This window comes from Gallinula chloropus, assembly GCF_964237585.1.
Source record: "Gallinula chloropus genome assembly, chromosome: 15".
NCBI classification, from domain to species: Eukaryota; Metazoa; Chordata; class Aves; order Gruiformes; family Rallidae; genus Gallinula; species Gallinula chloropus.
In genome coordinates this window covers 2961753-2989497 of record NC_140100.1, presented here as the reverse complement: position 1 = coordinate 2989497, position 27745 = coordinate 2961753, and the positions used below count along the sequence as shown (strand labels likewise).

At 54.6% G+C, this 27745-nt stretch overlaps 4 protein-coding genes across 4 annotated transcripts; 2 read left to right on the top strand and 2 right to left on the bottom strand.

The window, feature by feature from the left end:
- Positions 1–622: 622 nt before the first annotated feature.
- On the bottom strand, positions 623–3316 carry NDUFAB1 (NADH:ubiquinone oxidoreductase subunit AB1). Its single transcript, XM_084271188.1, has 5 exons — positions 3125–3316; positions 2908–3030; positions 2668–2755; positions 1534–1649; positions 623–799 (listed from the first exon to the last, which is right to left on the bottom strand). The coding sequence occupies exons 1-4, from the start codon at positions 3272–3274 to the stop codon at positions 1558–1560; spliced, it is 453 nt and encodes a 150-aa protein (XP_084127314.1). The 5' UTR covers positions 3275–3316; the 3' UTR covers positions 623–799; positions 1534–1557.
- Positions 3317–3783: 467 nt separating this feature from the next.
- Positions 3784–13420, bottom strand: PALB2 (partner and localizer of BRCA2). The gene is made up of 10 exons (XM_084270812.1): positions 11656–13420; positions 10137–10948; positions 9134–9217; positions 7870–8031; positions 7311–7396; positions 6875–7036; positions 6597–6713; positions 6136–6223; positions 5006–5154; positions 3784–4165 (listed from the first exon to the last, which is right to left on the bottom strand). The coding sequence occupies exons 1-10, from the start codon at positions 13403–13405 to the stop codon at positions 3934–3936; spliced, it is 3642 nt and encodes a 1213-aa protein (XP_084126938.1). The 5' UTR covers positions 13406–13420; the 3' UTR covers positions 3784–3933.
- A 1147-nt stretch (positions 13421–14567) lies between these two features.
- DCTN5 (dynactin subunit 5) lies at positions 14568–20869 on the top strand (the record flags this gene model as incomplete). The annotated part of the gene is made up of 7 exons (XM_084271088.1): positions 14568–14615; positions 14878–14946; positions 15426–15544; positions 16008–16119; positions 16745–16847; positions 17294–17385; positions 20559–20869. 7 exons carry the CDS (start codon positions 14568–14570, stop codon positions 20577–20579), a joined length of 564 nt encoding a protein of 187 aa, XP_084127214.1. The 3' UTR covers positions 20580–20869.
- A 1431-nt stretch (positions 20870–22300) lies between these two features.
- Positions 22301–27444, top strand: PLK1 (polo like kinase 1; the record flags this gene model as incomplete). Its single annotated transcript, XM_084270824.1, has 10 exons — positions 22301–22678; positions 22808–22976; positions 23092–23236; positions 23714–23807; positions 24310–24529; positions 24836–24994; positions 25186–25263; positions 25731–25885; positions 26629–26811; positions 27238–27444. 10 exons carry the CDS (start codon positions 22301–22303, stop codon positions 27442–27444), a joined length of 1788 nt encoding a protein of 595 aa, XP_084126950.1.
- Between the last annotated feature and the right edge of the window lie 301 nt (positions 27445–27745).

The window sequence follows — 27745 nt, the reverse complement described above, 5'->3', positions numbered from 1 at the left end:
TGCCAGAGGAGGATACGTTATCGAGTGACACTTTCTTGGCTCCCAGCCCAGCGGTGCCTCTTTGACATATGAAAGTGTTTCTTGGCTCAGAGGAAAAACCATGTAGTGTCCAGAAATAACTGGTTTCTGTCTCAGGAGAGATTTAAAGCAAACCTCCCGTGCTGAGATTACTTGGGCTTACAGAAACACCGCTGCAGTTCTGCCTTCCAGCAGCAGGAAAATCATTCCCCACTTTGTTTTCCATCAGGGAAGCAGAAGCCTTTTGAATGGAACTGGTTTGCTTTTCCCAGCGCTGATGCAATGAATGTTAAAGGTGGCAGAAAGGCAGTTTATTGGAAAGAGGAGGAAACACAGGCCCTGAGATCAGGGGAGGAGTGACCACGCCAGCGGCAGAGGTGCTTTCACACACGTCCAGAGGAGCAACAAAAGGCTCTCAGTGAGACACTCTCAGAGCCCAAGAGCCCCACAAGCCCCTCCTGCTTGGCAGAGCGTGTTTTTCTCCCGTGAGGCAAGGGGCCCTGGCCAAAACAGTCTGTGTCAGAGGGAGGGGCAGTTCTACTGAAGCCAGTTACTCATCCCCGAAGCGTCCTTCACACACTGACCATGAGCACAGCAACACAACACTGGTCTTAGGTGTTTATTCCTTTTTTATCTTGTGTTTAAGGGACAAGACATTCAGACAGCTTTAAATACAACATCCAAGTACAACTTTCTGATGAAAGCAGCAACAGCACAGCGTGTGCGCTTACGTTCACACCCGCTGCCACCAGCCCGGTCCTAGTGGTACAGACATCAGCTCCTGGTGAAAAAATACAAACCCAGGGTTTTAATATTTCATCAACTGTGAAGCACCACTCAAAGGCACAGAAAAGTGGGTCAGGCAGAGGCAAGACAGAGCAGAGATGTAATGAGTCCAGGGGCCTTTCGAATCGCCCAGGGTCCCACCCTAGCTCAGAGAGCAGCAGAGGGGTGCAGCTCCCCCCTGACCCAGGAGAGTGGGGGGAGGCCAGAAGTGCACAGGAACAAACAGGAACAGGGACAGATCTGCTGCCAGGCTCATTTCCCCTGCAGCCCCTCAGGGCTGTCACTCCAATAACCCCTTCCTGCCCGTTTCCTTTCCTGCTGCAGGCTATGGCTGTGGCTGCTGGGGAAGGGACCAGGCACTATGGGCAGCTGGGAGCTGGGCTCTCACACGGCTCTGCGGTGCTGAGGAGCAGGGAGAAGATGGACTTCCATGACTGAAGTCAATCTGCCATCTGCTAAAAGACCTGCAGATACTCTGAGTGCCTGAAGTGCCACGCAGGGCGAGATGGAAGGTCACTGAGCCCCACATCCTCTCTCCAGCAGCAGATGCCTCAGTCAAACGTGCATCCTTCATCCTCCTGCTCGGAGCAGGCAGCTGCTGCCAGCTCCCTCCCAGGCTTGCCAGACCCTGCCTGCCACACAGCCACACGCCGTCACCTTGGGCCAGAGACAGCATCACATGTGCCATCCTTTTCCCCACAACACTTGCAGCAACACCTTTCTACTTACCTGGCTTTGAAGAGCTGGGTTTTTTTATTCATAGACATCCTTCTTATCTGCTATGTAATCTACAATCTCCTGCGGGCACATTAACTTCTCTGCATCTCCATCGGGAATTTCAAATCCTGGAAGAAAGAGAGCACACGTAGCCCAAACCAGCAGAGAGAGGAGCAAGGCCAAAGGAAGGGGTTGCTGCTGGCTCAGGTGCCTGCAGCTGGGCAGGGACTGAACGGGCAGGGGCTGCTCTGCTGCTCAGAGTTAACTCTTCACTGCTGTGTTCTGCCCTCGTGATGCTACACGTCTGGCTGAGGGACAAGGCAGACAGAGCGGGGCTGCCAAGCCAGCCAGCAAGTGCCCCTCATGCCTCATTAAAGCCACAAACACCTTTCTAGAGCTCCCAGAGCCACTGGTGTGTGACGGGAGAAGGATGGTCTTGGTAACTCCAGGCATGCCAGAGCCTCTTGGGGTCAGAGTCTGCTGCTGCATGGTCATACAACCAGCAGCCAGCACAGACTCACAGCTGGGGACAGGGAGCACAAGGATGCTTGGCCATGGGACTGGTCAGAAATATAGCCCAGAAGATGTAAGCTCTTCTTTCTAGCCCTCAGGGCCACACTAAGGCTTCATCTGCAGCAGGCGGTAGGTGCATTAAATAGAGTGTCAGCAAATACCCTGAAACACCTGCATCCATCTCAGCAGAGCGACTGAACACCAGGCACTTGTGCAACCCAACATGCCACGTTAGGCACACAGGCCTGAGTTTAGGAGCTTTACATGAAAGCACAAAAGCAGCCAAAATGATGTAAAAAGAAACTTGGAAATGCAGTTATCAGCTGCCCTCCCTTAGATGCTGCTGCCACTTCTCCCCATCCCAGCCATACAATGGGTGATGCCCAGGAGGAGTAACTGGGAGAAGAGACCTGAGAGCTCCCAGAGCTCAGAAGCAGACGGGCAGGCACCTTCCCCGGGCTCCCACTGGTGCCACCAATGCCCCCCACACCTTCTCACTGACAGACGTGCACGCCTTTCTGTGAATCACATCCCGGCACCAGCAGCACAGGGGTACCCAAAGAACCAGCCCTCCTTCGCTACCGCAGCGCCCAGGGGTCAGAGGGGCAGCGCCCACGTGCAGCTCCCGCTTACCAAACTCGTCTTCCATTGCCATGATGATCTCCACTTGGTCCAAACTGTCCAAACCCAGGTCTTTCATGAAGTGGGATTCGGCTGTGAGCTGCAAAAGGCACACGGGATTTCAGGGCCGGGGCAGCCCTTCCACCCTCCCTCCCTCTCCCGCTTACCCGGGAGCCTTTGGCCTCCCCCCAGCCCGTTACACCCGGGCGCCCCGCCAAGGCACACGGGAGCTCCCGGCCCGGCCCCACTCGCCTTCTCGGGGTCGATCTTGTCGTACAGCTTGAGGACGTAGAGGACGCGGTCCTTGATGTCGGCCAAGGTCAGGGGGGGCAGCTCGGAGAAGCGGCGGCACTGCGGCCAGGCCGCCCGCGGCACCTGCAACACAGCGGCGGCCGCGGGCAGCACCGGGCAGCACCGGGTGGGCCTCCCCCCCCGCCCCTCACGCCCGCCCGCCCGCCGCGGGCCTTACCTGCGCCAGCAGCTGCGGGAGCGGCGGGGCCGCGGGCAGCGGGGCCCGCGGGCAGCGGGGACAGAGGGTGCCGAGGGCGGCGGGCCGCGGGGCGGCGGGCGGGCGGGGCAGGAGGCGGCGGACACAGGCCGAGAGGACACGGGCCGCCATGGTGACCTGTTCCCAGCGGGCTCCGCGCCGCTCCCGGCAGCGCGCGCGCGCACGGCGGGGCAGAGCGCCGTTGCCGCCGGGGAGAGGGAAAGGGACGGGGCGCGGCGGCGGCAATAGCGACCCCTGGTGTTCGGAGGCCTCCCAAGCGGAGCCCCGGTGCTGCGGGGCTGCCGGGCAGAGCCCGGCTCGGCGGGCACGGCACGGCTCGGCTCCACTCGGCACGGCTCGGCTCGGCTCGGCACGGCACGGCACGGCTCGGCTCGGCACGGCATGGCTCGGCACGGCACGACACGGCTCGGCACGGCACGGCGCGCACGGCACGGCTCGGCTCGGCACGGCTCGGCACGGCTCGGCGCGCCCGGCACGGCACGGCTCGGCACGGCGCGCACGGCACGGCTCGGCGCGCCCGGCTCGGCACGGCGCAGCACGGCGCACAGCCAAACGATTCCAAAGCGAACAGCTTTAATGGTATCGCACACACAGCGGAGCCCAGCGGGCACCCGCTGCCCGGCCCGAGCGCCCACGCAGCCCCGCAGAGCCCGGTACCGGCGGCCACCACGCAGCCGGGCAGAAGCAGCAGGTCCCGCCCGTGTGGGCAGGGCAGGCTCCGCCGGTGCTCCCGCTGCTCACAGCCACCCCTGCCCCAGGCGGTCACCCCGTCATGCCGCCCCCGGCTGGGGCTGCCGGTACCGGTACAGGCAGACAGTCCCGTCCCGCTGCCCGGCCAGCAGGCAGGAGCTGCTGGTGGCCCATCGGGTGAGCGCCCAGTTCCCCTCCGGGCCCGGGGGCAGCAGGGCTGTGCAGTGTCCCAGCAGCAGGTCCCACACTGCGATGGCTCCTGACGTCAGCACGGCTGCAGCTGAAACATCCTTCACATCACCCTCCAGGTACCTATGGCCACACACACAAGCGTTACAATGCTGCAGGTTCTTTGGGAAAACACTAATGCACCGTTTTTTACAATAAATTAGCTCGTTTTTCACGTACAAAACGAATGAGCACATTAAAGCCAGGTGCAGTTTACATGTTGTGCCTCCAGTGCCCTGGAGAACAAAGGATGTTGGTCCCGCCGCAGCCTCTGAACACACTGAAAAGTGTTTAGTAAGCTGGAACCTCAATCCCTGAACGTCTGCGCACAGAGGAAGCGTGATGATGGATGTAAGCGCCCTGCAAGACTGTCTCAAACAGCTTAGTCTTCAAAATGCAAGACATGGGAAGGAAAAGGTCATCTGACTGCAAACAGCTGCTTAACATAAATAAACCTAGCAAAGCAGCAGGAGCATTCAGCATGGCTCCTCTGCAGGCGCTTTCTCAGGGGGGTTGGCACAGGGAGTTTGCCTGATGAACCCAGTGATGGCATTTCCCCGGGGGGGGGGGAAGGCAAAAAGCCTCCAGCATGCAGAGAACGAAGGGTGCTGCTCCTGGGCAGCGCCCCGGTGAGCGGAGCCCCTGGCCGCGCGGTGATGCCGGGAGCTCAGAGGTCAGCGCACAGACTGGCGCAGGAAGCCTGCAGGAAACAGCCAACACCCTCACCCCATTCCAGCCCCCGTACCGGACACACGGCAGTGACGGATGCAGCCCCCTTATCATCGGAGATGGCAGATGGAGCCTTGCCAGCAGGGCTGCTCGGCTCGTTAAGCGATTCTCCCTCAAAAGCACCTCGAAGGAGTCATGAAGCCATCATACAGAGGCCCCCCCTCCCCCCCCTTCACTCCCCCCCAGGGTACTTGCCTCCCAGAATGTCCTGGAGGGAGGGAGGAGAACATCACCCCTGTGCTCCTGGCTGTTTTGGGGTTGAAGGCTATCACGCGGAACGCGGGGTTTCCACAGGACTCGCTCTCTTTGGCATGTGGATGGCTTAAAACAACAAACAGAAGGCCCTGATACACAGAGGGGAAAAGATACATCAGTAAAAACAACAGCAAGAGGGGAAAAACCCAAAGAATTTTCCATAAATTAATTACTCCATTCGTTCTATAATCAAAGCCCCCTGGACAGTGATACATTATTTTTACTGAATAAACCAGAAATGGTTGACTTGCCTTATCAAATTAGATAAAAGCCAAAGCAGCTGCTGACTGATAAGGGCTGATGCAATACAGCAGAGCAACATCTCAGTGACCCAACTGTTTTACGCACTTACCTTTCTGCCTGAAAAAGCTGAACTTGCTGTAGGACAGGGTGGGATTTAAAGTAACATTTCTGGGCCTCACTTTAATCCCTAGGAGCTTATAAATGTAACAAGGATTCCCCACAAGCCAGCACAGCTGAAAGCAGCAGCTCTCAGAACAGCCACGGGCCAGCACCACACGTGCTGGGACAGATACTCTGAGGAAGTCTCCAAAGAGTCTGACTCAAGGCATCGTTATCAGACACATTCTTGCCCCAAAAAGGTTAAATGCTCGCTGAAAACAATCAAATCCTTGACAAGCTACAAGAATCCAGCTGGAATCACAGCACACATGGAAGTGAGAGGGAAAGAATCATTAGTATGAACCTTGGGTTAAAAGAACCGATACCCTCGGGGGTCTATGTAAATGATAACCACCTCAAATAGGTTTTCTGGCAATGGTGGGCTGGCAGCTGCCCCCTTGTGAAAATGAAGAGGCTTACCAAGCACCAGCAACAGTAATTCTGCTTCCCTCACCCAAGACGCTGCTGCCTCACAATACACTTCCATGCATCACACTCATTTCCTCAGCACACCACAGCCAAGAATTCCAGGTAGCCACTGTGGCTTATTTCTCCTAGTTAACCTATTTTCCTTTGAAATATCTGCAGTGCAGCTAAACAGAGTTGGCATTTCAATCCCCTCCAGAAACCCTGTAAGCCCCCCCCCCGGTTAAGCCATGTGTACGTACAGAGTCGGAATACGCCCGATGGCAGATTGAAGCTGGGTAGGAATAACCAACGTGCATCTTCTTCAGGAGCTGGCCTGTCTTCACGTTCCTGCAGCGGGTGAAAATACCAACTCTGACTGCACTGCCACCCTCTACCTGTTATTTTCCAATCACAGTTACACCACCATGCAAGACAGGCACAGTTTTGGTTTCACATAAACCAATGTAAGGGAAGACAAGAGGCCACAGGAAGGCAGGGAATGAATATGATGCAAAAGCAAGAGGAATTATAGCAGCAGGGTTCATTTGCTATCTATCCAACTGTATAGAAGTTAAAGTGCCATTTAAAGGCCCTTTGACAATTACCATTTCACAGGCAAATCAGCTGCCAAGCAACACCCCATGTAACACCTGCAGGTAGCTGTTACAGCTGCCCCACACATCTGCAAGTGAAATCAAACAATTGCAAAGGAAATACTGACCAAATAACAATGCTGTTCACTACAGTGGTGCCAACCAAGGCATCTCTCATGTCTTCTACTTCAGCAAAAGCTAAAACAGTTTCTTCAGGAGCCATCAAAGTCTGTCCGTCCTTGCTCCTGAATAGGCAATTAGCAATTAAGAAAAGGCAGTCAAAATAATGTGTTCTGTACTCAGCACATCTCCAGACAGTAGAGCAACCTGACACTTCTCTACACCCGAGCTGTTCCCTTCTCATCCACCTGCCACACAGAGACCACCCCAAACCCACCAGACTCACCTCCCTGTCTCTGAAAGTGACAGTACTTCCACTTGCTGCTCCTGCACGGTCCTGCTGCTGCTGACCAGCCTCCTGTCCTTTAGCCCAAGAACAGCCTTTATATTTCCAGTTTTTACCAGGGACTGCTTGAAAGAGTCATTCTCAGAAGAATAAAGCAAGAGCCTAAGTGAAAAGAAGAGTAAGTCTAATGACAGAAGGAAGCGTAACTCAGACATGCCACAGTGTATAAAAATGAGCATGTTTAAACAGTCTACCACCTCCAGGGGTAAGTGTGTCTTTATAGTGGATTTTTAGAAATCCCTTCCATATTTTCCAACTGTTAAAGCAACTGAGAAAGTGACACGCTAGTAAGAGATAATTTCAACCACTAGACAAGAGGAGAGTTAAGCTGCAGCTAATTAGGGTGCAAAGTGGGAGTAAGAAATAAAGACACCACCTTATTTCTCCAATCTCCAAATGTCCCAACGCTATACACACGAGATTACAGGCATCCAGCAGAGGAACAATCTGTATTACAGGAATCTAGGACAGCAAAACAAGAATTCAGTGTCACCCACAATGTCCCTTTGACTTTATTCCCATTTTCTAGTGTTTCATGTAAAATGATATGGAGCAGAACTCATTTTCAGATCCCTCTGAAGAAGTGCACTCAGTTTAACAGCTGAACTCTCTGTTGTTTACCTTAATTAAACAATCCCTGTTGATATGGGAGACATAAAGCATCTCCTGAGAGTGAAAGGGGAAAGAGCACAGGTCAGTGGCTGTAGCACAGCCACTGCTCAGCACACAAAGTATCGAATTCCAGGTCACACACAGCCATACAAACTACTGGCCTTCTATATCTGCAGTGCAAATCATTCTCCTTTGGGCCCCATGGAAGGCCACCTGAAGAACGTACCTTGGACCCAAGACCACAAGCTGCTTGTACCTTGGGAACTAACACACTAGGGCAAGAAAGTTGCCCTAAATTCTAGAAATAAGGATTGTGTTCGTACCTCTCCGAGCTGCCAAGTATAGACCTTTGCCCAGCAGTCAGATGCCAGAGGTTTCCAGAGGGAGACAGAACTCTCACAAGCAGTGACCACACACAGCTCTCTGCTGCCAGCTGCTTCCCACCACACGGTGCTCACATCCACAGCACAGGAACTTGAAGAATCCTGTCCAACACAGAGCAGCACTCGTTTTCTTCCAACAGACACAGTTACTGGGTTCAGATTGAGGGGAAAAAAGCTTGACATTGTGTGATAAGCATTTGATGCTAAAATGATGCTAAAAATTTAAGCTTGAAGATGTTTAATGTGAGTGAAGTGTCAGTAAAGCACCCAGGTAAAACAAGCCTGGTGGGCTTCACCCTCAGAGCAGCAAATACACTGGCTCATTTCGTGAAAAGCACTTGACATTTGAAACAACAGGGACCTGGCAGAGCCCAGAGCTGAGACAGGGCTGGGGGCACCGTGGCACAGGCACAACAAGGCCTGAGTGCCACCTATCTGCAGTCATGCAATTGCTTCCCTTGTTTACACAGGACGTGCAGTAGTAAAGACAAAGCAAGGGCCTTCTCCTCCCTCATAAAGTGGTTTGCAGCTTCAGCCATATTCTTTATGCCTGCTTTTGCTTATCCCCCAGGCTCACTTCTGGAGTAAAACTTTGCCTGCTGGTTTGGAAGAGCTAGAGGTGAGCCAGCCACTGGCAAGCTCACTTGGAGCTGACTGGGCTTTCCCACAGACGTTGCTTCTGTCATTCTCTACTCGCCCTGAGACCAGTGGAAGGACACCACTGCAGGAAGAAGACCCGATGGCTCAGCTGTACAAACACCCCTGGGGAAGATTTGCCTTGCTCATGGCAAGATGCTGTTCCAGAAAGGTGTGAACATCAACACAGTGCTGTAAGCACCCCGAAAATGTGCTCCTTACTGGGTTACTGAGTGCTCAGAATGGTAACAGGAGGCCAGAGGAGCCCCAGGGCTGGCAAGTGGGGTACAAGGGCTGAAATCATTTTAGTTGGGGCTGAAGAAAAATGCAGCAGTTCTGTTTGTTGAGACATTTGCATATGTGTAGACATTCATTATTCAGAAACAAGCACTGAAATCCTTTCTCAGTCAGAGGAGAGGCACAGCAGCCTAACCTTTCAGCACTGCAAAGAGAGAGCTGATCAGATCACACAGCAAAGGCCACTCTGCCTTTTTCAGTGCATTTTTGTTAAACTCAGTATTAAAGAGCTGCCACTAACTCAGTAAAAAATGATCTGGCATTACCCCACCTTTAGCTTTGATACAAGCTGCAAGCTCTCTTCTCTTGGGTCATCAAGCAGTACCGGAGTCAACTGTTCTGCTACGTCCTTTTTCTGCACAAACAAGTAAAGAAAGAGGGTAATTCAACATTGAAATGACATTGAGGCACCTGCAAGAATGAAGCAAGAATTCACTCTGCATGCAGTTGTTGGAGAGCTACAGTAGGAGCACCTCTTTTTGCCCTTGCCTGCCTTTGAAAAACAAGAGATCCCAGGTCCTGGTTTCATCTGCAAATTGTCTTTTACCAGCACTTTGCCCCTCTCAGCCTTCAGAGACAAATCATTCTCTCAGCACCCATCCCACATGTGAGTCATTTCATCTCCTTCACCAAATTCTAGCCAAAAATTTCCCTTAAGGTAGCTCAACAGCATGCAGGAGCTGTTAGTTCACACACACATCTGGAACATACACCCATGACAGCACCAAAACCAGCACACTTGGGTTCATCAAACAGGATTTTAAAGAATTTGAGGTCAACAGGCCTCAGGCAACAGATGAAAACCAAACATTTACTAAGTCAACTAAAAGACAGCACGCAGGGCTAGATTCTCAGAATCACAGGGGTTGGAAGGGACCTCCAGAGATCATCGGGTCCAACCCCCCTGCCAGGGAAGGGTCCCTGGGACAGGTCACCCAGGTCGGTGTCCAGATGGGGCCTGAATCTCTCCAGAGAAGGAGACTCCACACCCCTCTGGGCAGCCTGTCCCAGGGCTCTGTCACCCTCACTGTGAAGAAGTTCTTCCACATATTGGTGCAGAACTTCCTGTGCTCCAACTTGTGGCTGTTGCCCCTTGTCCTGTCCAGACCACTGACAAGAGGCTGGCCATTTCCCTCTGTCTCCCAGATATTTATAAACATTAATTAGATCTTCTAGTGTGCAAATAAGTCTTTTTCCTGAAGTCAAGTGAAAGTCAAAAAGGGGATTTGAGCACAAAACTGCTGCCTTAGTACCATTGGCAAAAAGCTTGTTACCTGCTCAGGAGAAGCTCTGCAGGATCCCTGCTGTTTGCTCTCTGACTGCCAGTGCTTCTCCAAGGGCACAGCCTCATCAGATTTACTATCAGGAACTCTTTCAGCTTCTAAAAGAAACGTTGTATCTTGTTCCTCCTCTTCTCTAGCAGATCCTGCACCACAGCTGTCCGAGTGCAGTGGCAGGGCAGACTCTTTGTGCTCCCCACCATCCACAACCTGGGCAGATGCTCCTTTGGAGGGATGCTGGGTCTCTTTTGAGGGAGGCACAGAAGGGGTGCTGGGGACAACCTCCCTGCACACCGATGGTGAAACAGCTGGGGTTGCACCCACGACAGGGAACACAGATGAGGAAATCTGAGACTCAGGCTGAGTGGGAGCAGCAGCTAAGACAGGTCCCGTGGGAGTAAAGAGCAGTTCATGGGTGGAAAGTTCCTTTTTGGAAGGTGGGCTTTCTAAATGAGGTAACTTGGCCAATCTGTTTTTGAAAGGCAAAACCGAGTTAGTTCTGAGACTTTTTATTTCTGGATTCATCTGTGTAACCTGTGTGTGCTCTGAAGCCACACCATCTCCATTCACACTGGGAACAAAGACCTCCAAGTCGTTCACAGGGGCAGATTCCAATTTCTCAAGTTTCAGTAGTCCAAATTCCTCATCTGGTAAGTCAAAGTCGCTGATGCCCAGCCTGGGAGCCAGCCACTGGAGACTGCGGAAGGAGAAGAGAGAGTTGCAAGTATCAGGGTCCACAGCAGGGAGGCCAAGAGAAGCAGAACCCTCTGAACCTGCTGGATAGCTACGTCCTCTTTTGCTCTCATCTAGAAAAACACAAGAACACAAGAGAGAACATCACATCATAAAGCAAAGAGCAAATACCCTTTTCAGAATCTCTCATCCACAGTGTCACTCTGTTTTCCAAAACCTGAAAGCCATGTGGAAGCAGCACTTTTCTGGAAAGATGTTGCACTCTGCATCATGCCTTCAGCTCAAATGCAATTGCCAGATACTGCTAGAACTGGCTGAGTGCTTGGTCAGTTAGTTTGGTTTGGTTTTCTCCCAACACATCCTCTCTTTACAATATCCACAGGCTGTCAGACTGTAACGCTGCTGCTCTTTGCATTTCACAGCTGTCAGCACTAAAATAGAAATAATTCATTAATATGCAGATTTAGTTTGCTGGCAAATGAGGTCCAGTGTGCACAGCGTGTGCTCCGACAGCAAAGGCAGCTTAGCAAGTTCTTAGCCCTGCTCCTCATCTACACGCTGCTGTTCACTCCCTGTCACTGTGCTGAAGCAGAAGTTTCTGGAATTATGCAAGGAACATGGGCTCTGCAATAATCTGGTTTTATAAAACATCTCTTAATTAAAAAACAACCCCAAAAAAGTAACAGTTAACACACAGTAAGACTTCACTGAATAAAAAACCAGGTCAGGGCACGAACAGCAGAGCACGTGCTCATGGGGATGCTTCCTCACCTTGCTGGCATGCTCTAGGTTTAGGGGGTGCTTATATTTGTTCAAGTACCTTTTGAGACTTGGCTGGCTCTCTGTCTTGTGGAAGAACGCAGGGAGCAGCGTGGAGGGACATTAATTGCCAGGAGCTGCTCAGCCCTGCAGGCTCCTTGCACTTGCGGATTCTTAACGTGCTCCTCTGGATGTTTATCAGCCTGGCACACACTGAAGTTGGCTTCCAGCTCTGCCATGCAGCTGGCAAAAGTTTCATTCCCTGGGTTCAGTGAGCAGCTGTTCTGAAGTGGATTTTGAACCTGTTCTGACAGAGTCTGATGGCATCTCCCAAGCGCCTGGCTGCCTCCAGAAGCAGGATCGGCACTTGCTGGCCACACAGTGCCAGGCACTTGTGTCTCTCCAGACCCAAGAGCTGCAGCACCAGACAACCTCCTCTCATCCAAAGATGATTTTTCCAGATTAGCCTCACAGTTTTCCTTTTCGCTCTGACACTCATTTATCATCAGACTACTGCCTTCCCTTGGTGTCATGAGATCCAAACTCTCCCTAAGTTCCTGTGACACTTGATGCACAGAGGGTTTGCAGGTGGACTTTCTTTTTCCCTTCTTCCTACGCAATTGTCTCCGGTCTTGCTTTGTGCTAGAGATACTGTTCTGAGAAATCGATCCAAGTGATGTGCTGCTACCACTGGATGCAGGAAGGGATCTCTGAGGACTACCTGAATTTATTGGATGGCTTTCTGCACCCAGAAAAGGGAACGGCTCGAGCCCTGCCTCCAAATCGTTGTCAAGTCTCTCTTGGGAGGGCTGATCTGAATTTGCATCTTTCTGCTTGCACTTACTCCGCTGACCTTTCTTGCTTCTGCCCAGCTGGCTGAGAATTACAGCATCAAGGTCCACTTTCCTCTGGCAATTAGACACGCGTCGAGTCGTCCTGACGTAGTATTCAACCGGGAAGAGAAGCCCGTCAACCACCGTGCAAGAGCTCAGTGAGCTTTCAGGAGCTGTCACCCTATCTGGATGAGAAAGTCTTGACTGACTCTCAACCTGTTGAGCCTCCAGCAGTTCCTCAACACTGCCCAGAGCAAGATCTGCAGGGAAGGGGTTTAAGCTATTCGCATCACTTCCACATCCTTCATGGCTTTTGCCCTCATTAGTCACAGCGTTACCTCCTTCAGCAGGCAACGCTTCATTTTCTGACATGAAGTCCAAGAGCTGATGTAATTCTCCCTGATCTTCACACAGACTCTCATCTTGCGTTTGTTTTGTAACAGTGGAGGATTCTTTCCCTCCATCTCCACTGGTGTCCAGTAAAAGAGAGTCATTGTCCTCTGGACACGGCCGTGCAGGCTCACAGTTACCAGACATGGCCACAGCACTTGGGGACCCAGCCTGCCAGACATCACTGCTGTCCATCAGTGCACACAGGACCGGCTCAGGCTCTCCTGGAGGGACGCTGACTTCAAGCACATCTTGTACAACTCCTAACGCTGCATCAGGAGGGGTGAAACTCTTTTCTACTCCCTGCACATGTGCTGGTCTAGATGCTCTTTCAGCGTTTTCCTCAGCGTTCAAGCAGCTGCTTCGCCTGAAGACCGGTGATCCAACCTCCTCCCTGCTGGTGACTGGATTTTTCACCCTTTCCTCGGTGCTGATCAGATGCTCATCACACACTGATTCCCTGTCCTCTGACACCAGAGCCTTTGTCCGCCTCCTCAGCTTCATCAAGCTTCTGGAGGTTTGGGGTGTTTTCTCCTCAGGCGCAGGCCTAACGATCCCACAGCACGGGCTCTCCTGGCTACCCTGCATGCTGTCTGCCTGTGAGCTGTCCGGCAGGTTGACCTCATTATTGGTGAATTCAGGAATATGCTTAAAAGCGACAGATGTTTTCTCCTCTGTGTCAGGACCAGAGCAGGGGTTTGTCTGTAACTGAGAGGGTTGGTGCTTCTCAGCACTGGGCGACAGGTTATCTCTGGAACCTGTGGGGAAAACGCTGTATGTTGAAAGTACTCCCACCAAAGTCCCGCCCCAGAAAAACATCCCACAGCACAATGAGATGCCTTGTTAACGGAGCAAAGGAGTGGGATCGTACAGGGGGTATCAGAGCGTGCCACAGGCCTGGGGAGAGGAAGGGAGGGATGTTTTTAGATCCCGGTTCGGCAGCACTGGAAGGGAGGGTGGGCTCGGGGGAACAGGGGATGTGGCAGCAGCTGCAGAGAGGGGACAGCAGAGCCGGGAGGGTCAGCAAAGCCGGGGGCCGCGGGGTCTGGGGGGCGATAGCGGCTGGGCTGGGACCCGCGGCTCGGCCAACCCTGGGGGCGGAGAGTACCCGGCAGCCGGCGGGGCCCTCCGGGCGCTCCCGCCGACCCGCCCCGAAGCGGGAAGCCGCTTCCTACCTGCGGGGCTCCGCTCCCGCCGGCCTCCTTCCGCCGCCGCGCCCCGGCCGTGGCTCCTGGCTCTCTCGGCTCGCCTCGCCCGCTGCGGACACAACACCGGCGGCAGGGCTGGGACCGGCCTCTCGGCACCTTCTCCCGGCCAAGCCGAGCCCTCCCGCCGCCGGCGACCCCGGCCCTGCCCGCACCCGGCCCGCTCACCCGCAGGCGGCTGACGGTCTCGCTGTACTCCCTCCGCAGCAGCGCCAGCTTCGCCCTCAGCTGCAAGACACAAGGCACCGGGATGGGGCCGACACCGCCGCGCCGAGTCCGGCGCCTGCGGCGGCGGCCCCGCTCGGCCTCACCCGGCCCGATACCTTCTCCTTCTGGGCGCCGCTCAGGGCTGCTCCTCCCGCCGCCTCTCCCTCGGCCTCCGGCTCCTCCTCAGGCGCTGCGCCCTCCATGGCCGATTCCCGCGGGAAGCGCGCGCGCTGAGTCTCCATGGCAACCGGGCTGCGCCCGCGGCGGAAGCACTGGGTGGCGGGAGGAAGTGGCGCGGCGGAAGCGGGGAGCGGCTGTGCGGAAGCGACGCCGCCGCCATGGAGCTGAGCGAGATGCTGTACAACAAGTCCGAGTACATCGAGACGGTGCGGGGGGCCGGGGCTGCGGGGGGGGACAGAGGCCGCTGGTGGGGGCCGGGGCTGCGGGGGGGGGTGGGGGACAGAGGCCGCTGATGGGGGTCGGGGCTGCGGGGGGGTGGACAGAGGCCGCTGGTGGGGGCCGGGGCGGCAGCTGCGACTGAGACTGAGAGCGCCGAGTGGTGCTGGCTGAGGCGCTGGGGTGCTGCCGGGGCCGGGAGGTGGCTCCGGGCTCCGAGCAACCGCCCTGACCCGTCCATTGTCCCTGCAGGCGTCCGGCAATAAGGTGAGCCGGCAGTCCGTGCTGTGCGGCAGCCAGAACATCGTTCTCAACGGCAAGGTAAGCGGCGGGGAGGGGTCTGCGGTAACGCCCTCGCCCTGGTACGTCCTTCTGCCCGGCAGCTTGGTTGGGTGGGAGGGGAGCGTGGCTGGGCCAAGGGGTCTTTGTCACCACCACAACACCACCCATGCAGCTCTGCTGTCTGTTGGCAGCCGCTGTCAGCCTCCTGGTACCAGAGCTCTGCTCTCTGAGAACACAAACAGCTTCCTCTGTGAGCAGAGCACGGTGCTTTTATCCACGCAGCAGTGTGTTTCTGTTCTAAGCCTTGCTTTGTGTGATGGATCTCTCTGTGCACCCCACTGACACGGTGGGAGCACAACTGGTGGTTCCAGGCTGCTGTGTCATTTGCTGTGTTACCGCTTTCCTTTTGCCTAAAAGAATCCTTTGTAAGGTCACACAGTCTCACTGGAGCGGCCTGAGCCTGCATAATAACTGATGAGTAGAAAGTTGAGCTCACTTTTCTGTGTTTTCTTCTCCAGACAATAGTTATGAATGATTGCATCATCCGTGGTGACCTGGCAAACGTACGGGTTGGACGACACTGCGTGGTGAAAAGCCGCAGTGTCATCAGACCCCCCTTCAAGAAGTTCAGCAAAGGGTAAGATGCCCCCTTCCTTTAGGGACACTGTTAAAAAAAAATCTGCTTACCTACAAAAAAATCTATCAGCTTGGCTGAGATCTGTGCTCAGGCAGCTGTGTTGCTTTTGCAGCAGTTAACAGGAATATGACCCCCTAAACCTGCCTTTTTCTTCAACGTTCAGCTTTGCCTTGAGGGTTAGCATTCCTCAGAGCACACTGGGGAAAGGCTGGCATATATTAAAAGAGCTGAGTGAAGAATGTGCTTCTCTCACTCTTTGGGCCATCGCTTTAGAGGGAGAGGAAAAAAAAGACTGGTTGCTGTTTGATCTTCCTTAGTATCAGATCTGCCTCTGGTAACGTGGTGGGAGATGGGTGACAACACAGTGGGAGATGGGAGACTTCACAGTGTGAGTTGGGGTTGTAACAGTGCTGTGGGCTAGTCTGTGTATTGTACACCTGAACAAATGACTCTCCTGTCACAGGGTGGCTTTTTTCCCTCTCCACATTGGTGATCATGTCTTCATAGAAGAGGACTGTGTCGTCAACGCAGCCCAGATTGGCTCCTACGTCCACATAGGCAAGAACTGTGTCATTGTGAGTTGTGCTTCCCAGTCTTTTCTTTCGACCCTTGAGTACTTCCAAGTCTGTGTAACAACAGAGGAAAGGAATCTGCACCACCTGGAGCAAACTACTTACTCTGTACTGGCCCTTTCTCCTCTTCCAGCACAGAAAGTGGTGCTTTCAGTTTCACTGTTCTGACAGGAGTGGGTTCAGCTGTCCACTGGAAAGCCTGTCCCAACAAAACTGAGGCCAATGGGGCTGTCCAGGAAGGACAGCTTTCCCCCTGAGTATGAGTGGAATTGTATGTGCAAATAGCACACCACAGTCAAGGCTGCTGTGTGCTGAGTTAAAGGCAGCACAGCTCCATTCCTGTGAGACTCGGGTTCTGGATTCCAGTTTGCATATCGACCTGTGTTAACATGCACCTGCCTGGACCTGTGTTAGTCAAGAACAAACAGGCTTCTTTATTTTTTCCTCAAAAAAGGAAAATAATTATGTTGGGAAGAACATTCAGTCAGGATAAAGATTCATTCCTGTGATCCCTTCTACAGAATACGTTTTGAGCAGTTACATTTGTTGAAGTTTAGGTAACTTATTGGGAACTAGCACAAGCAATTAGCAAAAGTTTTTTAATGATAAGCTTTAATCTCTGCTTTAGGGCCGTAGATGTGTTTTGAAAGACTGCTGCAAGATCTTAGACAACACAGTACTACCTCCTGAAACAGTAGTCCCACCCTTCACAGTCTTCTCAGGCTGCCCAGGTATGCTCCCTGTAAATTTATTTGCATGGAACTTTCTGGTCTTCCAGGTGTTTTGGTGCTTCAAGCTGTATTAAGTCCACTTGCTTGTTAATGGAGAGGAATGGGCACTGAGCTGAGGTACAGAATTAGTTCCTGCCCATCACCCTGGCTGTGCTGGAGACTCACTGTACAAGTGGCACACTCTGGGGTGTATCTTCTGATGGGAGTTTTATGGGGAGCAGCAGCAGCTGTTCCAGGACCCGGCTGCAGCAGCCGGTCAGACGCCTGTCCCTGGGGGTACCAGGGGAACAGTCCTGCTGTATTGGCTCGACTTGAGAGAAGAGCCCTTTGCTGGCCTATGAGTATTCACTTACAGTTCAAAGCCACTGCTCTGATCATTGGAAATAAGCTTACTGCTGCTTTCTCCTGCAAGAACGCTGATGGCCATACTCTTGTTCTTCTTCCAGGACTCTTCTCTGGGGAGCTCCCGGAATGTACCCAGGAACTCATGATCGATGTCACAAAGAGCTATTACCAGAAGTTCTTGCCACTCACTCAGGTCTAGTAGCCTATTTACCATGTTTCAGAGCATTAGAGGTGCGCAGGAGTATTCTGGGGGCAGGGAGAGGGATGTGTTACTGCTCAGTGAGAGCAGGGCACAGCTGCTCCTGCGAGTGCTCCCTAAGGCTGACAGCCTGGCCAAGCAGTCCCTCCTGAGCGCTGCTGTGTCACGTTGTGTAAACTCTGTGTGCTCATTTCAATGTCATTCATTCCATGTTGTCTGAATCGTGTCATTACATGTTCCTGGGCTGGGAAAGCTGTCAGAATCCCTTTAGGGCCCCATTCCCTGGATGCACTTGGGGAACAAGGCAGAGTCTGCAGCACATACTCTGCAGCCTGTGCCTGTCTTTCACGTCAGTTCTGTTCCTAACTCAGAGCAAGTGGGTTTTGGGCTTGCTAGACACGACCTCCATCCTAGAGCAGAAGTGCTGTGTGGCTGATGTGTGTGTTAAGGGCAGTTACTTACCAGGGTTCGTTAGACCCAGTGCGTTCCTTCGGAAATACAGTTGCTGCTCCATAGGCCTGTGTGGTGAGGTGAATGGCCTCTTCCTTTTCTCCCTGTGCACTCAGATTCTCTCCTGTAGGGACAGGATAGCGTTCCTCATCCTGGGATTGGCTTTAGGACTTTTGGCTGACATTGAAACCTGTCTTTCTTCACCTTGCCTGACAAGATGCTTCTTAGCTTTTAACTCTTGCAGTAGATGCCAGTCCTGTGCTGTCACCCATCACACAGGGAGGTTAGGATTCTCATGGCCGATGCCTGTTCTGCTTCCTGAACATCACAGACTTTCAAGAGCCAGAGGGCTTTGGAAAGAGGATTGCCATGTTACTCAGAATTCAGTGCAGGAGAAAGGGTGAGCGAGTGCTGCAGTCATCCCTACTTATTTTCCAGTGTGTTTATTTGCAGAAAGCTCTCTGGTGCTTTTCTGCACTATAAAACCTAAGGAGGAGAGTCAGGCTTCCTGGAAAGAATGAACATTTCATTTTGGACATGTAGTAGGACTAATTCTTGCTGGGAGCAGCTCTGGTAAAGCTGGGAAGACAGCTGACACTCATGTGTACCTCGCTCCGTACCAGACAACTGGCTAGAAATGAATCTGCCTGCTCTGGTTGTGTTACATTAAAGCTTAGCTTCATGCTCTTAGAACTGGGGCTCCTGCATGTTGTAGTGTAGCAGCTGGGGCAAGGACACAAATTAGCTGTGTAGGAAGTGTATAGCTGTGAGACTGGCAGCCCCAGAGCCTTCAGCTGTTCTGTATAACGCAGGGTACTGATACACCTTAAATAGCAAGCGGCTGTACAAGTACTGAAGTGTGTAGTAACTGCTGTTAATCTGATGTAAAACCTCTGAGTGGTTTGTTTGTATTTTTACTGTACATAAATTAAAGCCTCTTCAGTCGTTCAAGTGACTCAAGGTTGTGATTTTTCAAATCATACTTGAGACTAGAGCGAAGTTTCTGCTGTGCCTGGGCACAGGAGCTGCAGTCTCTTTCTCCATGACCATTACAGTGTGGGTGGCTAAAGAAGTGCAGTACAGTGTGAAACAGCTGCTGCTTTCTGCTGCTGAGATGAATGCTCTCACCCACAAGTGATTCCAGCATCACTGTTTACAATGGCTCCGACACAGAATGTCTTTGCTTCTGTTCTTTGTGTGGAAGTGAGAATCCTAAAGCCACCAAGGTGCCTGTGCTCCTCTCTGCAGCACTGAAACTTGTGGTACAGCAGTAGCTCTGGTAGCTTCAGGCACTTGGAAACAGCCTGCTTTTTGGATCTGACTCCTTTTGCAGCTGTGTAAATGGGTAAAAAAAACCCCAAACCAGGAGCTGGAGCCAGCTTCTTGTGGCAGGGAGCACAGCTGGGATGAGAAGAGGAGCCGGGCCGATACTGCTGGCTGCCCGATGCAGCGCATCCATCGGGGCTGGTTTCAGCAGAGGTGAAGTGTTTCACTGGAAGCTCAGGCTCAGTGGGACTGCTGTACCACCTCATCCTCTACTGGCTAGAAACACCAGTTCTGTGTCAACTGCATTCCTCAAATCCTCCTGAAGTGGGAGCGGAGACAAGTGCAGAACCGTGTTCACCCTGCGATCCCCTGTGGGTTCAGGGAATTGTCCATGTGAAAGGCCCAGGCTCACCACTTTCTCTACCTGGGTGAAAAAGTATTCACTGCTCCTTGTGTCTGTACTACAGGCTGCTTCCCAGGTGTTTTCATCCAGTCTTGAGAAGACTAAGGGGGGACCTAATTAACGTTTATAAATATCTTAAGTATGGGATGCAGGGGGAATCAGCCAGCCCCTTTTCAGTGTCTGTGGAGACAGGACAAGGGGCAATGGCTGCAAATTAGAGCACAGGAAGTTCCACACCAACATGGGGAAGAACATTTACACAGTGAGGGTGAGGGAACCCTGGGACAGACTGCCCAAGGGGTGTGGAGTCTCCTTCTCTGGAGATATTCCAGCCCCGTCTGGACATCTGTCTGTGCAGTATGAGCTGGGGAGCTGCTTTGGCAGGGAGTTGGACCTGATGATCTCTCAAGATCCCTTCCAAACCCTATGATTGATTCTATGATTCTGTGATCCTCAAAAAACACTTAGTTTCTGCTGTCCAGAAACTGCCTAGCCCTTGTAGATGCCATTTGCAGCACGGGGCTATAGGAGCCCTCCCCACCACCAGACCTGATGGGTTTGGGGATTCTTGGAAGACTTCCTGCCGGTCAGATGTTTAGGAGTTCATGCTGCCCCTCACTAGTACTGCTTTGCCCTGTGAACTTGCCGTCACTTGTCTCTGGAAGGTGGGAAGCCGCCCTGCCTTTGGCCAGGAGGGGCTGTGTGTGCTGTGTCACCGTGCTGTCACTTCTGAGCTTCAACGCCGCATAGTCCGTTTCACCGGCATCGCTTGAGGAACGGCTGCCGTTGGGCAGCATGAAGCCAGGCTGCCGGCGTGGCAGGGGGGTGGGACCCTGCCAGATGAAGGGGGGTGTGGGGTGTGGGGTGAGTTTGGCAGCGGGGATGGGGCAGCAGCTGGAAAAGCCTGAGCGATGCCTTTCCACAGTCACCCGAGCAGCCCCGCTGCAGTGCATGGAGGGGTACGTCACCGCACAGTTACGTCTTCCTTCTGCCATACTGAGCCGGCCCTGCTGCCTTAATTAAAACCTCTTTTATTGTCTTTGTTAAGGTGGCCTCTGCCAGGGTGTAAAACCGAGTCGCCACTGAAGATCTCAAACACTCAGCACTGTTAACATTCCTTAGATTGGGCCACTGTATCCTCCTGTCCTCTGAAGCATCCCTCTGACCTGGGCTCACCTCTACGCCTCTGCCAGCTCTGGAAAAACGGAGTGCCAGTAGGTTGCAGCGTGCTGCCACCGCCCTGGGGAATTAATTACAACTGCCTGACAGCAGCACAGCACAATAAAGCACGACTTCCAAGGGAGGGCTTTGCTGCTGACCAAGGAGGAGCTGTAGGTGCATGGGGAAGCATGCTCCTCAGGGAGGGAAATTCACACTTTCAGGAATCCTGTACAAACAGTGATCACTTCAAACACTTGAGTTGCTGTGTTGCCTCATTGATCCTCTATGCTTTGCTCCTGTTTGCTCTGAGCAAGGCTGGCGGGCCCGGTTGCTCTTACTGCAGGGGGTTGGGGGTCCTGGGGGGGTTGGGGGCACAGCGGGGGCTGCAGCACCCTTCTTTCCCTGTGTCTACTCTTTGCTGCAAGGGGTGCTGACACCTCTTGGGAGCCACAGCTGCTCAGTGTAAGGAATGGCGAGATCTGCTTGCCAGAGGCTGAGCGGGAAGGTAACGGTCACCAGTTAAATGGAGGCCGCTGCCTCTGCTTTATGTGGAGTGGAATTTCCTGGCTGCACCGTGGGTGCCAGGAGGGGGAAGGCAGGTCTTTGTGCCGCTCCTGGTTAGTTCTGCGCTGGCAGGCAGTGAGATCAGGGGCAGGGCCCAGAGCATGGTGTGCAGGAGCAGCTCTGCGGCTCCGTTGCTGGCGCTGGCCCATGGGGCAGCACATCTGCGGGGCGAGGGGGAAGCCCAGGGGTGAAACAATAAACCTGAACGGGGTCAGACACGGCTGCCAGCTCGTCACCTTGGTGGGGGAGAGGCACTGAGTGCCGGGTGCTACAGAACGAGCCTCAGGCGAGGGTCTGGGCTCCGGGCAGGGGGCAGTTTGGGGGGGTTGGTTGGGCAGAGGGGGGTCTGGGCCGAAAGGGTGTCTGGCTGGCACAAGGGAGTGACTGGGCAGAGGGGGAGATCTGGGCAGAGGGGGACTCTGGCTGGCTGTCGGGGGGTAGTGACTGGGCAAGGGGCGGGATTGGGGGGGGGGGGTTGGATCCCAGGCTGGGCAGAGCAGGCTCTGTACCCGAGCCGGCTCCGATCGCGGCGCCCCACGAGGCTTCAGGAGGCCGCGCTGTGCGGCTCCCGTGTCCTCCCCACGCCGGGAGGGGCGTCCCCGCACACGATGCCTCGCTCGGGGGTGGGTGAACCGGCCCAACCGGCGGCCGGTGCGTGCTGCGGGGACGCGCGGACACACCCCCCGCGTGTCCGTGTCCGTGTCCGTGTCCGTGTCCGTGTCCGTGTCCGTGTCCGTGTCCGTGTCCGCGCGCGCCCGCCACCAACGGCCGCCCCGAGCACGCGCCGGGGCGCCTGTCTCTTTAAGCGCGGCGGGCGGGGGCTCCTCCCATGGTGCCCCGCGGCGGGCGGCGTGGATTTTAAATCCTCTCGGCCAATGGGCAGCAGCCGTTGGCGCGTTAACGCTCCAGGGGCGCGTTTGAATCGGGCAGCGGCTGCCTCCGCCCGCTTCCCGCACCCGGTACAGCGCGGCTCGGCCCGGCGCCCCTTCTTCGTCCCGGCTTCTGCTTCTTCCCTCCCTCCCTCCCTTCCCCCGCCGCAGCACCCGCGGCGGTTCGGCACACAGCATGAGCGCGGCGGTCGGGAAAGCGTCGCGGCCCGTAGCCCCGGTGGAGCCGGCCCGGGCGGGCAGCACGGTGGCCGGTGGGAAAGAGGTACCGAAGGTGCTGGTGGACCCGCGGACCCGGCGCAGCTTCGTGCGCGGGCGGTTCCTGGGGAAGGGCGGCTTCGCGCGGTGCTACGAGCTGACGGAGGTGGAGAGCCGGGGGGTGTTCGCGGGCAAAGTGGTGCCCAAGTCGCTGCTGGTGAAGCCGCACCAGAAGGAGAAGATGTCCATGGAGATCGCCATCCACCGCAGCCTGAGCCACGGCCACGTCGTCGGCTTCCACGGCTTCTTCGAGGACGCCGACTTCGTTTACGTCGTGCTGGAGCTCTGCCGCCGCAGGGTGAGGGGGTGAGGGGCTGGGGGCGGGCGGTGGGACCCGCCGGTTGGGGGGAGGAAGGGTGGTGGTGGGTGGGTGGGGTGGGTGGGTGGGGGGGTGTCGGTGCCGCCCGGTGCTGATCGTTCCCCGCAGTCGCTGCTGGAGCTGCACAAGCGGCGGAAGGCGCTGACCGAGCCCGAGGTGCGGTACTACCTGCGCCAGACCATCCTGGGCTGCCAGTACCTGCACAGCCACCGCGTCATTCACCGGGACCTCAAGCTCGGCAACCTCTTCCTCAGTGACGATATGGAGGTGAAGATCGGTAGGTGCCTGTGACCCGATGCCCTAACAGCCCCTTGTGGCTGCCCCACGGCATGGACCCCAGCCCCGGGACCCAGCCGGCCAGGGCATCTCCAGTCACATCCCGTCTCTCCAAGGTGACTTTGGCTTGGCCACCAAAGTGGAGTACGATGGCGAGCGCAAGAAAACCCTGTGTGGGACCCCCAACTACATCGCCCCAGAGGTGCTGGGCAAGAAGGGACACAGTTTTGAGGTGGACATCTGGTCCATTGGCTGCATCATGTGAGTCAAAATGCTGCTGTGGGGCTGGATGTGGGGTTGGGGGTCTGTGTGGTCCAGGTCTCATTGGCCCCTCCTGGGCTTTGGTGTGAGGTCAAGCTGTGGGTCTGCTGTCTCCAGAGCATCTGCCCAGGCTGAGCCCTGCTGCCAGCCAGCACACAACCTCCTTATGCTCCACACACACCAGTGCATGTGTGTCTGTGGGCTACTCTGCCACATAGCGTGGCTGACTCGGGGTGTTTCCCTGAAGCTCTCACTTCCTAACTGAAAATCTCCCCTGAGGGTACCAGTTCCTGGCATTGCTTTTCAGGGGATAGGAACCAGGTGTGGGACACTGTTTGTGCTACTGCACGTCAGATGTCGAGCATGTTCCCTTTGCCAGGAAAGTCCCAGGGTGTGCTTAGGATCACTTCTGCACACAGGTCTCTCTTGCAAACTGCCTCATGCCAAACTCAGGCCCTTTTGTCTCTAAATGTGCAGGTACACTCTGCTGGTGGGGAAACCGCCTTTCGAAACCTCTTGTCTGAAGGAAACGTACATCCGAATCAAGAAGAACGAGTATACTATTCCCAAGGTATGGTGCTTCCCATGGGTGCATCCACTCCCCTGGCAGCAGTTTGTGGTCAGCCTTCAGCTGCACCGTGCTGTTCTGGCATTTAACAGGCCAAAATGTGAAATGGCTCTTATTGCAGAGTGCTAGGAAGGAGATGTGGAGTGAACTTGTAGGGGCAGCTTCCTCCTAGGGAGCCAGAGCTCTCCTGTAATCCAGCAAAAATCTGAGCTGGACAGTTGGCACACGGGGTTAAGCAGCCATGCTCAGGTCCCTGAGGTCTGGGCTAGGTCCTCTGCTCAACCTGCTGTTCTTGATTCAATCCTGTTATAAAGCCAGTCAGCTTTAAGCTTTACATGCTGTCGGGGGGCAGCTCTCTGTACCTGCCCAGTTCCATTTCCCTGGGCTTGCACAGGGAGCTCTGCTCCAAGCCGACCTTCCCCTGGGTTGTGTGTCCAATGCATTCGCCGCTAGTGCGTGTTGTCCCCTGGCCCTTTGTCTCTAAACTCCGCCTGTCTCCTCTCAGCACATCGACCCCGTAGCTGCTAACCTCATCCAGAAGATGCTGAGGTCCGACCCTGCCACCCGCCCAACTATCGACGAGTTGCTGAACGACGAGTTCTTCACCTCGGGCTACATCCCCAGCCGCTTGCCCACCAGCTGCCTCACCATCGCGCCCAGGTTCTCCTTGGCTCCCAGCGGGCTCGAGCTGAACGGGAGAAAGCCCCTGACTGCCCTCAACAAAGGTAAGAGCAAGTGTCCCGTGGTGAGGCAGGGCTGTGGTGCTGGATGAGAGCCTGCCTCACACCACATCCAGAGCCAGCCATGGGGAACGTGGCGCTCCCTCACCTCCTCTCAGAATCATTTTGTGAGTGAGGGGGGGTCTCCTCCTTGCTCTTTGCCCAGAACCGAAGCAGAGAGGGGCTGTCAGCACTGGCTTTAGTGATATGATGTGCAATGTGTTTCCTGTAGTTGGGGCAGAATGTGAATCTGGTGCCTTTCTAAACCTACTCCCTGGTCATACCTCCACACTCTCTTATTTCCTGGCCCAGGACCAGACAGTCCTGCAGTAGACAGCTTGCCTGGAAAGGAAGATGTAGATCTGCTGCGGGAGGTTGGAGATGCTGTTGTCTGTCACTTAATGGACATGTTACAGCAGCTGACTGCTGTCAACTCAGCCAAGCCCTCAGAGAGAGTGGTAGTGAGACAAGGTGAGTCTGGGGACAATCCCATGGGTACTGGCCTTGCTGGATAACTTGCTTCTCTGTCACTCTGATGCTGTTGTCTAAAGTGAGAGACCAACTGATCTCCATTCTAGACTTCAAGCCTTTTTGGCCTTGCTTGCTTTCTGGGGCGTGGGGGAGACTGTAAAATGTCTGACAAGCTCTTTTCCTCCTTGCAGAAGAAGCTGAAGACCCAGCCTGCATTCCTATCTTCTGGGTTAGCAAATGGGTGGACTACTCAGATAAGTATGGCCTAGGTAAGTTATATGGGACAATGCTTCAGCCTTTTCTAGTTTCTGAAGGGGTTGGGGGGAAGCTTTCATTGGGGCATTGCATAGGTCTGGTTCTTTTGTCACAGTGTCCCAGTGTGTGTGTGTCCAAATTATCAAATACCTAATGAAATCAGAGCAGTGGTCACTGAACATCATCCCAGGCCACTTTTAAGGTGGGAAATGGCTCCCTGCTGCATGAGATGGCTGGTCTCACTCCGCAGTGAGCATGTGTATTCATCTGTGGCAGTTAAAGCTGCTTCAGCAGCTGGGGATGTGCCAAGGGAGGATGACAGATCTGGAGGAGGGCAAGTGCTACCCAGATCTCCACCCGGCAGGGACTTGGTGGGGTGGCTGTCAGGGAACCCCTAGATGATGCAACCCTTCTGCCTTCATGTCTCACATGACTGGTGGTCCCTTGGATGTGAAGACTAACGGGCTCCCTTTTGAACCAGGTTACCAGCTGTGTGACAACAGTGTTGGAGTTCTCTTCAACGACACCACTCGCCTTATTATGTACAACGATGGGGACAGTTTGCAGTACATCGAGCAAAACACCAACGAGTCCTACTTCACTGTGAGATCCTACCCCTCTGACTTGACAAAGAAGGTCAGTCCTGGGAACAGGAGCCTGTGGGGCTGGGTGGCTCTTTGTGGTGAGGCTTAACAGAGTGGACTTTAGGGAGAAACATCTGTAATCTGGGGCCACTAGTGTTCTGCAGGCTTCCTCTGGGCAGGTGAAACTTTGTCCCAAGCTCAGACACTAGCAGCTCTACCTGTTGGTAGAGGCTCAGTTATGAGCAGCTTCACCAACATAAGCACTCCCAAGAAGGGGGTCTGATTAATGTTTATGAATTTGTGAAGTGTGGGACACAGGGGAAATGGGCAGCCCCTTCTCAGTGTCTGTGGGGACAGGACAAGGGGCGATGGCCTCAAATTGGAGCATGGGAAGTTCCACACTTCTGCATGAGAACTTCTTCACAGTGAGGGTGAGGGAGCCCTGGGACAGGCTGCCCAGGGGGGTGTAGAGTCTCTTTCTCTGGAGATATTCAAGACCCATCTGGACACCGACTTGTGTGGCCTGTCCTAGGGAACCTGTTTTGGCAGGGGGGTTGGACCCGATCTCTGGAGGCCCCTTCCAACCCCTACAGTTCTGTGATCCTGTGAAGGCTCGTGTGTATGGAACCTCTCAGCAAGGAGAGTCTTGAGTATCACAGAACTGAGCGTGAGAACTTGCAGTGACACCTCAAGCTCCGAAAGATGCAAGGAGGGACTGATAGCAGCCCCTGCACCCCTCCAAACGGTGGGGGTCCTCCTCAGCCTTGCCTGCTCACTGCCTCCTCCTCTCTGCAGATAACACTATTGAAATACTTCCGCAACTACATGAGCGAGCACCTGCTGAAGGCGGGTGCCAACATCACGCCGCGGGAAGGAGACGAGCTGGCCCGGCTGCCCTACCTCCGCACGTGGTTCCGGACCCGCAGCGCCATCGTCCTGCACCTCAGCAACGGCACTGTGCAGATCAACTTCTTCCAGGTGAGGCTGCTGCTGGGCTCTTCCCCCAGGGCTCTGCCTGCTGAGAGCTCTGCTCCACGCAGGGCTGTGTGCTGGGCAGCAGGAGGGAAAAACCTGAGCCGAAGCTGCCCGAGCACTGGGAGGCTCCTTGCTCCCCTTGCTGGTGTGTAAGCCACCCAGATGCTCTTAGCTTGAGAAGGGACTGTGTCCTTTAGCAGGAGGAGACTGCTGCATGGTTTTAGGTGCAGTTGTCTTCACCTGGCTGGCCAGGTTGATTTATTCCCCTCTGCTGCAAGCTAGGAACCAATGCTGCAGCACAGCGCCCTGTCAGCGCGCTGCTGGATGCAGCTGGGATGCCCCGAGTACTTCAAAGGTGGCTCACCCTGAGCAGATGCAGTGCCAAGGGAGCAGACTGCTCAGGGTGGCCTTGTGTTTTTCTCCCCACAGGACCACACCAAAGTCATCTTGTGCCCTCTCATGGCTGCTGTCACCTACATCGATGAGAAACGGGACTTCCGTACCTACAAGCTGAGCCTCATCGAGGAGCACGGATGCTGCAAGGAGCTGGCCAGCCGGCTCCGCTACGCTCGCACCATGGTGGAAAAGCTCCTCAGTTCAAAGTCTGGCACAGTCCGTTCAAAACCCTCTGCTTAGACATTGTTCTTGATGGACTCGACACCCCTGTCAGACTGTCCCAGCTGTGGATGGGGAGGCCTAGCAGCACCCCTGCTCACACTGTAACCTCTCATTGTGTAGCTGGGCTCCCGCTCCTGGCTGCGGTCAGAAGCCCCTGATGCTGTGGGAATGGCATCGTTCACTCTGACTGGTACCCAAAGGTTTCTTGCTCCCCACTCCTAATAGAAAGTCAGTTTTTTTAATTGCATACCTAGTCTTTTATTTCCTTTCCCCTAAGTTCTCAAACCTGACTCAAAGACCAACCCTCTTGTTTGAGGGT

Bases quoted from the DNA above. Each gene is read 5' to 3' on its own strand.
- NDUFAB1 (XM_084271188.1), bottom strand. From the start codon at position 3,274: ATGGCGGCCCGTGTCCTCTCGGCCTGTGTCCGCCGCCTCCTGCCCCGC. The intron at 2,756-2,907 runs GCGAGTGGGGCC...TGCCTTTTGCAG, and splicing joins ACAAGATCGACCCCGAGAAG to CTCACAGCCGAATCCCACTT. The intron at 1,650-2,667 runs GTAAGCGGGAGC...TCTTTCTTCCAG, and splicing joins GGCAATGGAAGACGAGTTTG to GATTTGAAATTCCCGATGGA.
- PALB2 (XM_084270812.1), bottom strand. From the start codon at position 13,405: ATGCAGGGTAGCCAGGAGAGCCCGTGCTGTGGGATCGTTAGGCCTGCG. The intron at 7,397-7,869 runs GTACGAACACAA...TTGCTGTCCTAG, and splicing joins ATACTTGGCAGCTCGGAGAG to ATTCCTGTAATACAGATTGT. The intron at 5,155-6,135 runs GTACGTACACAT...TCTGTGTATCAG, and splicing joins ATCGGGCGTATTCCGACTCT to GGCCTTCTGTTTGTTGTTTT.